This window comes from Passer domesticus, chromosome 12 (assembly GCF_036417665.1).
Source record: "Passer domesticus isolate bPasDom1 chromosome 12, bPasDom1.hap1, whole genome shotgun sequence".
In the NCBI taxonomy this organism is placed as follows: Eukaryota; Metazoa; Chordata; class Aves; order Passeriformes; family Passeridae; genus Passer; species Passer domesticus.
Window position 1 is genome coordinate 15,654,098 of NC_087485.1, and position 14,042 is coordinate 15,668,139.

The 14,042-nt window shown below is 43.3% G+C and overlaps 2 protein-coding genes across 5 annotated transcripts in view; one reads left to right on the plus strand and one right to left on the minus strand.

Moving 5' to 3' along the window:
* Window positions 1-14,042, minus strand: part of ANKRD27 (ankyrin repeat domain 27) — a 55,281-nt gene that overhangs the window by 39,805 nt on the left and 1,434 nt on the right. The window contains exon 1 of one of the 4 annotated variants that reach the window (XM_064386724.1): window positions 3,167-3,282. The exons of 1 other annotated variant lie outside the window; for it this stretch is intronic. The gene's annotated coding sequence lies outside the window, so the exon portion shown is untranslated. 2 more of the 4 variants (XM_064386725.1, XM_064386727.1) reach the window with 2 other exon arrangements.
* On the plus strand, window positions 3,348-7,666 carry RGS9BP (regulator of G protein signaling 9 binding protein). Its single transcript, XM_064386733.1, has one exon. The coding sequence runs from the start codon at window positions 3,745-3,747 to the stop codon at window positions 4,456-4,458; it is 714 nt and encodes a 237-aa protein (XP_064242803.1). The 5' UTR covers window positions 3,348-3,744; the 3' UTR covers window positions 4,459-7,666.

Consider the following 14,042-nt stretch of genomic DNA (forward strand, 5'->3'; position numbering starts at 1 on the left):
TCTCCAACTCCAGAACAGAGCTCAGTCGTGAGAAGTGGTGAGAAGGTTCACTCTTTATATTTTGGCAGTGCATTTGCACTGTTCTTTGACGCGGGCACATCCTTACTTGTCCCAGACTTGGGGGCTGGAGTCTCCCCCATCGCTTGTTCCTCTCCTCCAGAGGAAGCACATTTCAATATGTGTGGACCCTTCAACAGCTGAGCTTCCAACTTCTACCCAGTTACTCCAACATATTCAAACACACCTTGCTTGTCATTAGCCAAGCATCAGGAAGCAGCTGCATCCTCTTTTCACAAGAGGGTAGACCCTAGATTTCCAATTCTCACAGGTTTAGAAGTCCATCAGAGTGGCTGCAAAGAAGTTTCACCCTTTGGCTTGCCACTACTGAAGCTGCATTAACATTCTCTGATGGGCAGCCCTGAGCTACTCCAAGCCAGCCCTGGAACAAAGTGCAAGTGCTGTTCAGTGAACCACCAACAGTTACAAGGAACACTTAGAGGGAGAACATTAACAGCAAACACAACAGCTTCTCAAAGAAGGATGCTTCCTTCAAATACCAGTGAGCTGTATTTCAGGTCACCTCCTCCTCAGGCTCTCAGAGGTTTCAGCACTTTGGTACTTCACTCCCCTTCTTTGGCAGGGGGTAAATTCTTATGGAGTTGAAATATACAGAGGTTTACTTAAATCAAATGTTTTCATCTATTTAGGCAACAGTGCAAGGGTAAGAAGGCTGGAAAACAATTCAGCAGTTAAGCTCTAACTAGCAAAATAAATTGCTTTAACCACTACTGGTGTTATAAATACTACACAATGCAACACGTAACAGCCTCAGCTAATTAAGAGCTTCCTGAAAGTAAACATCACGATACACAAGTATCAGTCTAACATTCCCCCATAATATAAATTAAGACTTTTCCTATGGATCAAATTCTCTTACCACAACAAGCAAAAACCAAATCACAGAATTCAAAGAATTCACAATTTATCAGTGATCAGGGAGAGGGAAGGGGTTGATAAAACATTTTACTTTCACTGTATTTCATCCTTACTTTCCTTCTTCATCTCATAGTGGCTTCAAGCTTTGCTAAGCCATAGCAGTCTACCAACCAAACTTAGTCTATAAGCTTACTCTAAAAACAAGTCCCTCAGACAACACTCACCAACCATTAAAGCAAAACAAACCTGCATTAACCTAAAATTCTACTTAAAAGTATTAAAATGAGGCTATAACATTTAATTAGTGATGTCCAAGATGCATCACAGAATACTTTGCAAACAGCTTTAAGAGTACTGCACAGGAAGAATACGATCATTAACATCTATTGCAAGAAAGCCTTGCCACAGAATCAGGAAATGCATTTTTTCTACTACTCATTATGCTGCTTCCTAAGTCAGTTCTAAGGATTTTTACCTCCATCCTAATAGTTTTCCCAGGACAGTATTTTTGCTAGTCAGCATCTTGTTTGAAAGCAGTATCAAGATTTGGATTTTCAGAACATCGTGCCTGACTGACAAACAACTGAATTTTAAGAGTTCCCACAATCTAAGCAAGTTGTAACTGCATGCAGCTGAACTTAAATTAGAAGTAATCTAAATAACAGGCTCTTCCCACATGACACACCTGAAGATGTACATAGGTATTACCTGATACAGATTATGACTGCTGCTACCTTCAGATTTAAATAGTCACATGTTTCTGAACCAATCCTCCCTCTCTCCCCTTCCCAGACACATTTGCAGAAGTGGCTTCCAGATTCTCACACAACTTCAGTGCTCTGTGGCAGACTTTAAAAACAGCTAAAACAGACACACAAATATGCATAATTTTGTTAGCAATAAGCTTGACACTAATGTCACATAGGACTCCAGCTTCAAACCCAGAGCTAATCCTTTTTCCACCTGACAATGATTAGGCAATTACAAGACTTCACTTACAATCAGATCAAAATCATCCTGTTTCTTTATTCCTACAAAGGAACAGGCATGAGTGATTTGCTTCTTCTAGGCTACCAACATGCAAATTGACAGAGCTATTCGGTTTAGTTGGTAGTAACTTGATAATCTACATAAAAGGTAAGAGACAATTTCTTCCACAGGTAGTAAGTAACCTGCAGCAGGAAGCTACACAGGTTTTGGAACTAGGGCCAAAATTAAAGCAAGATAAAACAAACAAAAAAACCCCAGTGAGCAGAGTCCAAGCTACCAAAATCCAGGAAGAGGAACATAGGCTAAACAAGACTTTTCAAGCTGGGCTTAGCAGTAGAAAGCCAGTCTGCCTGGACTCTGTTCCTCTTAGCAAATTATCTTGCTCATAACACACACTGCCCTGCAAAGGCAATGATAAAAGATAAGGGATTGGGTCACACTCCCCTTCTGGTGGGACTCCTGTGGCTTCACAGCTTTTTCAGGCTACTGTAGCATCACAAAACCACTCAGCTCCCCGCAAATGTTGGGGTGTATGTGGCAGCATATATCGTGACACGCAAGCTCTCCAGAAGCCCACTCCAGCAGGCACACCAGGTGCCAGAGACAGCGGAGCTCAGGTCTCGGAGCAGCACTCCATCACCTCCAGCGAGGCGAGCACGGCCTAGCGCCCAGCAGAGCTGCCAAGGGCAGCCGGCGGAGCATCATTTCTGACAGGGACACGCTGGTGCTTCCTGCACTCCCTGATGTGTCACGGCCTGACCCGAGCTAACTGCAGGTGTCCCGGAACGCACACCGGCCCTTCCTACGGATGAGAACAGCAGCGAGCTCCATCCCCAGCCGGGTCCCGGCGTGCCTGCGACACACGGGACAGCCGGGGGGCCGGGCAACACCAGCCCGCCATGCCCAGCGGGGTTCAACACGGCGGGGACCGACCCTGCCGCGGCGGTCACTGACCGGGGCCATGTGTCCGCACGGCCCGCCGCCGCCGCTCTCCGGCCCGGGCCAGGGCCGAGCGGGCACGGCCCCGCCGCCGCCCAGGCCGCGGCCGAGCAGCTCCCGGGGCACGGCACGGCACGGCGGGCCGGAGCGCTCCCCGCTCCCACCGCGGCGGGACGGTCCCAGCGGGAGCCGCAGGCTGCCCGGGGCGGGAGCGCTACTCACACCGACACCATCGCCTCCCCGGCCGCGGAGCCGCCGCCGCCCGCCTCCCCCGCCGCTGCGCGCCCCGGCCAAGCCCTACCGGGGTCCAGGGCGGGCCCGGCGCGGCCGCACGAAGCCAATGGCTGGGCAGAGGCGGGAGGGAGCGGGCGAAGCGCTGGGAGCACCGCGGGATCGCTGCCTGCGGAGGCGGAGCCTGCGAGGGCTTATAGGGCCGGGCCGGGCGCTGCCCCCATGTGACCGCGCGGGCGCCCAGCTGGGGCGAGTTAAGTGGCGGCGGCGGGGACCGCCGGCTGCCCGGCAGCCGCTCCCCAGAGCTCTAGCCTTCGCTTTTTTGATTTCTTATTTTTTTCTCCTCCACCCCCGGCGTTGGGCACTTTTCAAACAGCAGCGCCCCGCTGAGCGCGGCGCGGAGCGAGCCGCCCCGGTGGCGCTGCAGGCGGCGGCGGCGCGGGGAGCGATGCTGCCCGCCCGCCCGGGCTCCCCGCCGCCCGCCCGGGCTCCCGGAGCCGCCTGACCAGCGGGTAACGGGGTGCTGGATGCAGGCCCGACCCGGAGGCAGCGCTTGCCATGTGTGCTGGTAGCTCCCGGCTGTGGCAGCGGCCGGGGCCCGGCTCCGGGTAAGGCAGGGCGGCACCGGGCACGGCCCCCGCCGCCACCATGGTGAAGGAGGAGTGCAAGGCGCTGCTGGACGCGCTCAACAAGGTGACCGCCTGCTACCGGCACATGGTGCTGACCATCGGCGGCACCTCGGACTCCCAGAACCTGCGGGAGGAGCTCAAGAAAACCCGGCAGAAAGCTCAGGAGCTGGCGGTGGCCAACAGGAACAAGCTCACCACGGTCCTGAAGGACAAAACCGTGAGTAAGGAAGATAAAGCCGAGTTCGAGAGGCTATGGGTGATTTTCTCCACGTGCCTAGAGATCCTGGAGATCGATATGAGGAGAGCCCTGGAGCTGGGCCACGAGTTCCCGCTGAACGTCCCCAAAAAACACCTGATCCAGACGGGCATGAGCGGGGGAACCTCCGGCGTGGCCGCCCGCGCCATGAGCGTCCAGAACATGAAATACGAGGCTGAGCACAACATAGACGTGGTGGATTTGAAAGACCTCGAGAACGAGATCAACCAGGTAGGAGAGATGATGTACGAGATGGAGATGAAGGTCAATGTCCCCCAGTGGACAGTAGAGGCTAAGCAAGACCCAGGGGCTGAACTGAAATCCACCATCAGCGTGGGCGCTTCCTCTATTGGCATGATCTCTGTGGAGGAAAATAAATCCTTCTGCGATATCAGCAAGGTTCTAGCTGGGATTATTTTCACTGCTGTGCTCATTATCGCTATTGTCCTGGCAGTGTGTGTGGTAAAACTGTCTTAGGGTGGTGCACGCTCTGACACCTCTCCAGCCTTCTCTGGAGTGTTTCATGCCTCACCTTCACTTCCAAAGTGTGTTACTTGGATGAGCTGAGAATTTTAAACGAACACTTGAAAGAACAAAGCAGAACTTTTGCCTCTGGATAGCCTAAAATGCACTATTTGTTTCTTCATGCTTTTTGAAGAAAAAGGGATGCAAATCAGCCTGCAGAACAGAATGTCTTCGTTTACTGGACTTGTAACAGTTAAGCGAAATATCAGGGTATTATCACTACTGGCTGTAACAGGGATTTGCCTGCTATTAATAGGTCACTATTCTCAGAAGCCTGTGGTTTTTGTTCTTCACTAGGTTCTGGTGTTTGCTGCTGGTCACTGTTTACAGTATTGGAGGGTAACATAAATTTCATAGCTAACATGGGTGTTTTGTCTGACCAAGTGAATAGAATACTTCTTATTTTCCATCAAATACAAAACGTATTTCTTGAGCAGAGGAAAGGGGTAAGGATGAAAACCCCAATAAAATAATGCAGCCAACCTCTATTTTAAATAAGTTAATGGTTAGGGAGGGAGGAGAAAACGGAACGATGTTTGATACCAAGTACTGTTTGTTGATTTAGACTGGATTGTAGGGAACCCAGTTGCATGAATTGGCACAGCATATGTCAGTGACTAATTGCTTTCCAAATACAGAGAGAAAAAAGGGAGAGTTGCATATTCCAAAACATACTAGCAAGCCTCATGGTTTTCATTCACATTTACCATGATTTTATCTTTCCCTGCAGAAAGACTTATTCTTGCTACTGATTCTAATTTTTCTTTCTGAAGCAGGAATTTGTACTCCGTGATTAACTATGAAAACAGGAGCAATGAATCTACCCACAGCAGATACAGTAACATGGGAAAATAGCTTTTAGCAAAGAGATACAAGCAGACTTTCCCAATGGGATCCCCTCTCCTGTTGACAGGGAGGGACTGATGCTTGTATGTATACAGCCACATTTCTTCAAGCTCCCAAATTGCAGAAATCCAGACAAAGCTAAAAATGGGTCTCAGTTTCATATCTCAGTCATGTCTGATTAATCATCTGGGAAACAGGAAGCCTGTAGGATTGATAACACTACAGTTCTGGAAGGGAAGTGCAACAGCATAAAATTTTCAAGTGCTTCTCTATGGAATTGTCAACATTTAAATATAAAACTCTGGGAACAGACACTTACTTAGCAGAGAAACTTCACAGTATTTTGTAAAAAGGATTTATGTGTTACGGTATTTATTATTTACTTTGGGAAATACCTTCTAGTGCTGTGAACAAACACTGTCCGTTCAGGAATGCTTGGTAGATGTGCTACAGTGCCATAGGTGTATGGGGCACTCCACAGCCAAATATAAAGACCCCAAAATACTGGGGGTTTAAGAAGTAATTTTTCTTCATTGATTATTACAGGAACATGATCAAAAAGTAATAATCAAACATGTTTTGTGAACAGTCTTCATGCTTGTTAAATAAAATTGACAACATGCACAAACACCTAATATTTTAAAATATTTTTACGTTAAGAACTAAACATACTTCAAAAAACTGCAGCAATTTGTTCTTTAAAACTTAACTGGATTGGGGGGGAGGGGGGAAGTGTATTTGAATCTGGTCACTTGTAGGTGAGGAAAAAAATAGTAAGGGGAGGCCTGAATTCAAAGCTATAGATTATCCTTCTGTTGAAGGATAATGTGAGCTCTGCCTATTGGTCCAGTCTAAATCCATTCTCTCAGGAATTCAGAGTGTTCCAAGACAACTCCACATTCCTTTCTGCTGTGTTTCACTCATTCCATAGAATATGTTTTATGTGTAGTTGATCTATGTCTGTAGAGATCCCTGACAGCTTTCTAACAAAGCCAGGTCTGCATTTATCGGTGCTACAGTTCCAGCCTGCCTAGACAAGGTGTAATTGCCGAGTGTTCACAACCACAATAAATAAACATATTTAAGGAAAATACAGCAAAAGCTGCAGAAGAATGTACCTATTTGGATTGCCACCTCTTGTCATTAAGGACCTGTGGATGTTTTCACTTTCTGCACGCTCACTTAGTTCACAGGAAGGTAGAGAAGACATTGGGCTTTATTCTGTGCTTCTGAAAACTCTATAAACCTTGAAATCAGACCATTTGACCACATGTTCTCAAACCCCCAAGTCATGAATGCAAGTCTGTTTTCTGGTGGCTAAGTAAATGGTAACAATGACAACATTCATATCTTTTATCTCGGTATCTCCCACATACCTAACCATAGATAAACAGTTTATCCATGCTTAGTTGTGTAGAAGAATTTTTAAGAATAGGTCATTTTTAAAAGCAAGCCTTAGTGGGTTGTTAAACTGTTACATTTTCAGTCCATTGCAGTTTTGTTTTTTTACTTGGATTTTTTAATATAGGACTCAAAGAATTCATATAAATAGCCTTTAAGTATGTAAGTCTTGCTTTATTATGAATATGCATACAATTAATATTTAAAGGGTTGGCCTTGGAAAAAGAATTTTCAAATCTTAAGACAAAGCTGGCTGCAAATCAATTCATCATTAGTATGTTCATAAAAATCTGTACATCTTACATTTAGCCTATCTGAAATCAATAGATTAAGTAGAATTGTAACAGAGGATTGGCACTGTCTACATGGATAAAGTGTTGACACTCATCTCCTACACGTGTTTGTTCCGTGTGACAGAGTTTGGCACGACACTGCACAAAACCAAAACTAAATGAAACCTCCATTGCCCAAAAGTACAGAGGCTTCCTTTAAATTAAGAAATAGAGATATAGATTTGCGGTCTTCATTTTTTCCTCCTACTGGAATGCAACTGGAAGGAGACTGGAAATGCTACTTTGTAAGTGAAAAATGGGAATTCATACTTCAAAATGTTCTATATTGAAACACCATGATGAAAAAAGCACATACTCTCATGCTGATTGGTGAGAATGTAATTATAGTCCAGGAGAATATGGTCATTGCTTAATTAATATCAGTGTTGATCTACTTCAGCTCTTTTGTCTTTATTCACAGAATACACATATTAAATTTGCTGTATAGTAAAATCTTACTCCTGACTTGAATTACACTGGTTTTGCCTGTGCATGGGTGGTATTTTCTACACTTTGAATAATGCAAACCTGTTACTGTCACTATTTATTTAACTTAAAATAAAGTACTTCCTTATAACTTACTGGTTTGCTTGCAGCAGTAATTCAAACAAAATCTGTCAAAGGAGGCCACACAGTTGATCAGAGGGATAAAGCACCTCTGCTGTGAGGAAAGGCTGGGAGAACTGGGATTGCTCAGCCAGCAGAAGACAAACTTTGGGGTGACCTAATTGTGCCCTTCCAGTGCCTGAAGGGAGCCTGCAAGAAAGATGGAGAGAGCCTATTTACAAGGGATGGAGTCACAAGGGGGAATGGCTTCACACTGACAGAGCTGGCTCAGATGAGATTCTGGAAGAAATTGTTCCCTGAGGGCAGTGAGGCCCTGGCACAGGCTGCTCAGGCTGCCCCATCCCTGGAAATGTTTGAGCCAGGCTGGACAGGGCTTGGCACAATCTGGTCTGGTGGAATGTGTCCTTGCCCATGGCAGGGGTTGAAACCAGATGACCTTTAAGGTCTCTTCCAACTCAAACCATTCTATGACTCTTTGAAAAGCTGGAATATTAATAGAGCTTATCTGTAGTAAGCTCTTCTAAACTAAACTTCCTGTTTCAACCACAGTAATAAAAGTAATGTGCTAAGCTGTCTCATTAGTTTGTTAACATAAACACGCCCTTCTCGAGCTCCCAAATTAAATAGTGATGTAGCTTACACTGCCAGGGAAGCAGCAGTCTGAAAAGCCAGGAAATCCCTGCCTTAGGAAAGGGCTACAGTAACATTGAGGCTAACAGGTGATTCTGCCTTCAGCCTGGTTGTCCAGTGTTAAGTACAGAACCATTGGCCTGGACAACCTGAAAACCAGACTAGACAGGGCTAACAATTGGATTCTCCTTGTGTTAGGATCCAAACTCTGTCTCTTTCAGCCAGCAAAGCTGGCATTTACTTTAGCAAAAGATTTACACAACCTAAGGAGTGTGAAACTTGGTCCTGTGCTTTTGGTAGCAACAATGATCAACAGTTGTATCAAACCATCAGAACTGAGTCTGTTAAATGCAGCAATTTGCAATTTCATTCCAGGATTTCCAGTCTATCATCATAAAAACCCATAAGACTGTTTTCTAGTTTAGGAACACAGGATCGTAATTAAAGTGATTCTTCTGATTTTGCAAACAATGTAACATCAAACTTCAGCACTAAGAATAAAAAATAAAATTAGTTTCAAAATTCTTCATGTAATATGAAAATATTTTTTACAGTAATGCAATTATTTAAAAGTGGACTAAATGACTGATGTAATTAGCACTCAGATTAAAAATTAAACATGTGCTTATTGTTTGTAGAGAGGATTGGTTACAGGCTTGCTTTTCCTTCTTTGGAAGGCTTGTATTGTTTATGTTTGCTTTCCAGAAATGCCTTCTATTTAAGTGCTAATGGAACTCCTAGTCAACATATTTACCCTTCACAGATTTTCATTATGTAAAAAGTCATTCAGTAAGACCAGTGGATTACAGATCTCTAAATGCTTTCTCTCAATACGATTATATAAGTCTTTTAATACAGGAAGAGATCTGGACAAAATAGTTCACACGTGAGCAGCATTTGCTACAGTACGTGTACAATAAAATTGGGATAAGAAAATAATGTCTTTCATATAAAATTATCCACATGTGTTTAGGAAACAACAAAAAAAAGGAAAGGAGGTGGATGTATGTGGTAAATACCAAAATTTGCCTTTTGTTATATACAACAGCATCCCAATGTTAAACTACAGCTTCTCTATAAAAAAAGGAATCTCTTATGCCAAATGGGACAGAGGATATAAAATATCCCTGAGTGGAACTGACTCCATTCTCTTATGTCTTACAGAGTAAGAGTAAAAATATTTTGATTTGCTACATGTTGTTATCCATTTTACAGAAGACAATCCTTATCTCCCTCGGTTCCACACTGCCAATGACCTTCTCCTGAGGAAGGCAGTCCCACCTGGCTGGATTCCAGCACCGTCCTCCCAGCTCGCTGCTGCGGTACTGGGTGCAGCTGGGATGTCGCTTTGGCAGCTGCCACTGCAGAACCTGTGCAAAGGTGAAAAGTCACAGGGCATTTAGCCAGCACCAGGGCTCTGGTGGATCCTCTGAGCCAGCCAGGCACGAGTGTTCCACGCTGGGAGCAATGTGACTGCAAACACAAATCCAATCACAACCTCTCTGCAACCGCCACCCACAGAGGCCACTTACCAAATGCAATTATGTTTATTGCTGAGTTCCAGTAGTTTGTGAGACTATTTACTGTGATTTATCAGAGCGACAGAAACTGACTTCTCAGCCCTCCACGCGGTCAGGTGGGTTTTTGTTTTGTTCTCTTTCCTTGAATTTTATGTTTTATTTACACTGCATTGCATGACATTATTTATCATATACTTAAATCTCCACCAAATTAAACAAACTCACAAATCCTCTCAAAGCTAGGTGTAATTCAGCTACACAGAAATGGAAGTCACAGCTGTGGTATAAATGTGGTCTGTTATTTTGATCATTTCCACTGTGCATGAAGTTATCACTGCAGTCTCTGATCAGTCAGGTCTGTCTCACACACACAAATGTTCAAGTAACACACACAGATGAACTCACTGATGTGCCACAGCACTAAGAAATCACACAGCCAAAAAACTGACTTCAAAAATCATGGGGCTTTTGAAAGAATAATAAACCTCATATCCTACTGTCATCTACAACTGTCTTGGGAAAAAAAAAATGCAATTCCTTTGTGTGATCCAGAAAAATCTATGCATAAATGTTGGGGAAAAAAACAAGAATAAGAAAGGGGAAATGAGGAAAAAAAGACAAAAGAAAATACTTAACTATTTATACCATATAAAATGACGGAGGACTGCTAGAGACAGCAAATGTGATACTCCCTTAGCAACTTAATCTAATATACTAATTGCAGGTGTAACTTAAGATATACACATTTGAATTCTGGGTCCTGGAAGGTGTGCTCCAAATGATTCCTGAAACAAGCCACCAGTACTCAGTCTGGCAAGAAATTACATGTGTGAAAACTATTCACATAACTAAAAGCTGCAGAATTAGAACCATCATTTCCATTTCCATAAGATGTGTAATCCATTTTGTTTCTGTTGGAAGTAGAACAGTTCCAGTTGTTAATACTATCTGTAACCTACTTTTCTCATCTGCCTAATTTGTTGGAATATCATTTTGTATGAAGTTAGCTGGGTTTTTTTTTATTTTTCTTTTTAGTCAATCTATATAATGGTGTTACAATCATAAACCTGCATTTCCTAGATGTGACATTTATTCACAATTTGGAAACAATACTTGAAAACCTATACGGGTTGAATAATCTATTTAATTTCAATATTAATTATTAAGTCTGCCTGTTTGTTGATATTATAGGAGCTAAACAATCTAAAAGCTTTAGCATGCCATTTTGAAGTGACCTGGAGCTATTTGAAACACCATTTGAAATAGCTGGAGGCAATTAAAAGATGTGCAGATGGGGCACTTGGGGACATGGTTTAGTGGTGGACTTGGCAGTGCTGGCTTCATGCTTGAACTCAATGATCTTGGGTTTTTTTCTCCAACCTAAATGATTCTGTGATTCTACAATACTGTAAAATAAGGCAGTTTAAGAATCAGTAGACAAACATAGTGAAATCTCAGCATTTTTTGACACTTGAAGTTGTCACAACTCATTATTGTAGACACTGCATCTGCATGGAGACAAAGATGCATCTAAATTAAACCAAGAACTGGCTCAGTATAATCATCTCCAACTGACAGGATAGCATGTAAACTAAACTAAATGATGAAATGCTGATGGACCTTGTTTTTCATCTGAAATGAATTATTACAGTGGTGAAATCTGCACTGACCTGTCTGGGCAAAATAATTTATGCAATGATGTAACAAAAGGAATTAAGTAATTTGATTGCCAAGTAGTGTAATCACATAGAAAAAACCCCAGAAAATTAATTTCTATATATCTAGTGACCTAGACTTGCCTTTTTTTTTTTTTAAACAAACTTGTAAGCAGTAACTGAACTGTAGAGAAAAATGTTGAAGTAACCTCTGCATTGCTAAAATATGATGCCACAAAGAATTATTATCAGTGCAATAATCTTACGGTATTTTATTTAACGTAACTTTTGCATCACTCAGAAGGATTTCTTTTTCAATACAACACAATCTGATTTTGAAAACAGCCTGAAATACAAAATTATTTGGGGTACATTGAGTACACAGTTGTATGTTCTGGCATACAAGAAGCATGAAAGACAGCTGAATTCTTTACTTTTTAGCAAAGCCACCTTTTTATCTTTTTTTAATCATTTAATTTGGAGGGGACCTCTGACTCTTTCTCTACTCTCACACATGTATCTAGCTAATTCTTGCTATGAGGAGACTTCACACTAAAATGCCCAGCCTACAACTGACCCTTGAAGCATCATGTCCTCATGCTGAAATCCTTCCACACAGTAATGCAACAAACTGGTGTGCTTGGTTTAGGATTAGTGATACATTTTCTCAGATTTTCTCTTTCTTTCCTGAAATCACTCATAAAGCTATAGAATAAGTACAAGTGAGATAAGCTCTGCATTCTAGCAGAATATATTGAAGAAAAAAATCATCTCAGTTGGAGATGAAACATGCTCTATGATAACCTTACATCTAATTTGCCTTTAACAGTTATTCTGTATTCATATGCTACCTCCAGCAGGTCAGCTATAGCTTTGAGGGGGCAGGTACACACACCAGGAGCTGATCTTTTGCCTTTCTTAGCAGGAAACTGGAAGGGGGCAGAACATCCCTTTGCATCCTTTATCTTTGCTCACAGAGTTTCTGAGTGCTCATTCTCAGAACCTCCTGCAATCTCCAGTCCTGATAACTGGGTCAGGTAAAGACTCACGCACTCCTGGAATTTCACACGAGATGACTTCAGCTTTGCAGTGAATGGATACCGAACTACTCTTCCTAAGACAATTCTGAAACAAGCCAAAAAAACTGTCAGCAATAGGGTGACTCTGCTGACCCTCAGGAAAGGAATGACACCTTCCTAACAGGTGACTTATACTGCAGAACCGGATAATGCAGCAAATGGAGTAGGGAAGAAAGTTTACCCTAGCTTGCACTTGGCTGTGTTTGGGCCCAAAGAACTGCTCTGGGTGCTGAGCTCAGTCCTGAGCAGAGCTGTAACCCCAGCCCTGGCATTCTCTGGGTGACCGAGGCCACAGCACCGTGCCAGCCACACATCCCATTTCCACTGCCCTGCAGGAGTGCCTTTGGAACCAGACCCACGAGGTTTAATGCCAGTGGGTGCCAATGAAACCAGGGGAGGCCACCAGGTTCACAGGGGGATAAAGCACCTCTGCTAGGAGGAAAGGCTGAGAGAATTGGGATTGTTCAGCCTGCAGAAGAGAAAGCTTTGGGGTGACCTAAGTGTGCCCCTCCAGTGCCTGAAGGAAGCCTGCAAGAAAGATGAAGAGAAACAATTAACAAGGGCCTGGTGTGACAAGGGGGAATGGCTTCACACTGACTGAGAGCAGCTTTAGATGGAGTATTGGGAAGAAATCATTCCCTGTGAGGGCAATGAGGCACTGGAACAGGCTGCCCAGAGCAGCTGGGGCTGGCCCTGGATCCCTGGAAGTGTCCAAGGCCAGGCTGGACGTGGCTTGGAGCAAGCTGGGATAGTGGAAGGTGTCCCTCCCAGCAGAGGGAGAACCAGGTTATCTTTAAGGTCTCTTCCAACCCAGACCATTTTATGACCCTATGCTTCATTTGCCAGGGTGTCCCTGCTTTACATACTAGCACTTGTGAGCCTTTAGACTGTCCAAAATAAATAAATAAATAAAAAAAAACAAAAACAAAACCAAACCAATATTTCAGTTAGAAACTTATGATAACACTATAATCATTGCTATTCTCTGGTATCAAATTTTCCTAGATATGTTCTGAAATTATGTTCCAGGGCTATCAGATATCACATTTTTGCCAGAGTAAGACAGTTTTCTATATGTGTGGGTATTTTATCTGATTTGAAAGTGATACCGTTCATTACTGGTAGATGAGCACTTTCTACTTAAAATGCCTTTATGCTGAAATGGTCTGACATAATGGACCCTAAATCTTTTTGATCAGCCATCAAGCTTATTGGATGTTAAATCTTTAAAAACCTCAGTAGTTTATTAATATTTCACCAGTAAAGCACATTCCTAACAAGACGTATGCTTAACGCAGTGAAATAGTTAACTACACAAAGAGTGCAAAAGGTGAACAAATATCAAGATGAATGTCATGGTTTTAGATTCAAAGTGCCTTAGTAGAAAACAACAAATTAATGAGCCTTGTGCTTCAACTGCCTAATGTGGTAATTACTGATGAACAAAAAGGATGAAATCAGTGAGGAAAGGGCTGCTCGGGTTAACAGATACCATTGGTTTTGCTT

Excerpts from the sequence above, each read along its gene's own strand:
- RGS9BP (XM_064386733.1), top strand. The coding sequence starts at position 3,745 with ATGGTGAAGGAGGAGTGCAAGGCGCTGCTGGACGCGCTCAACAAGGTG.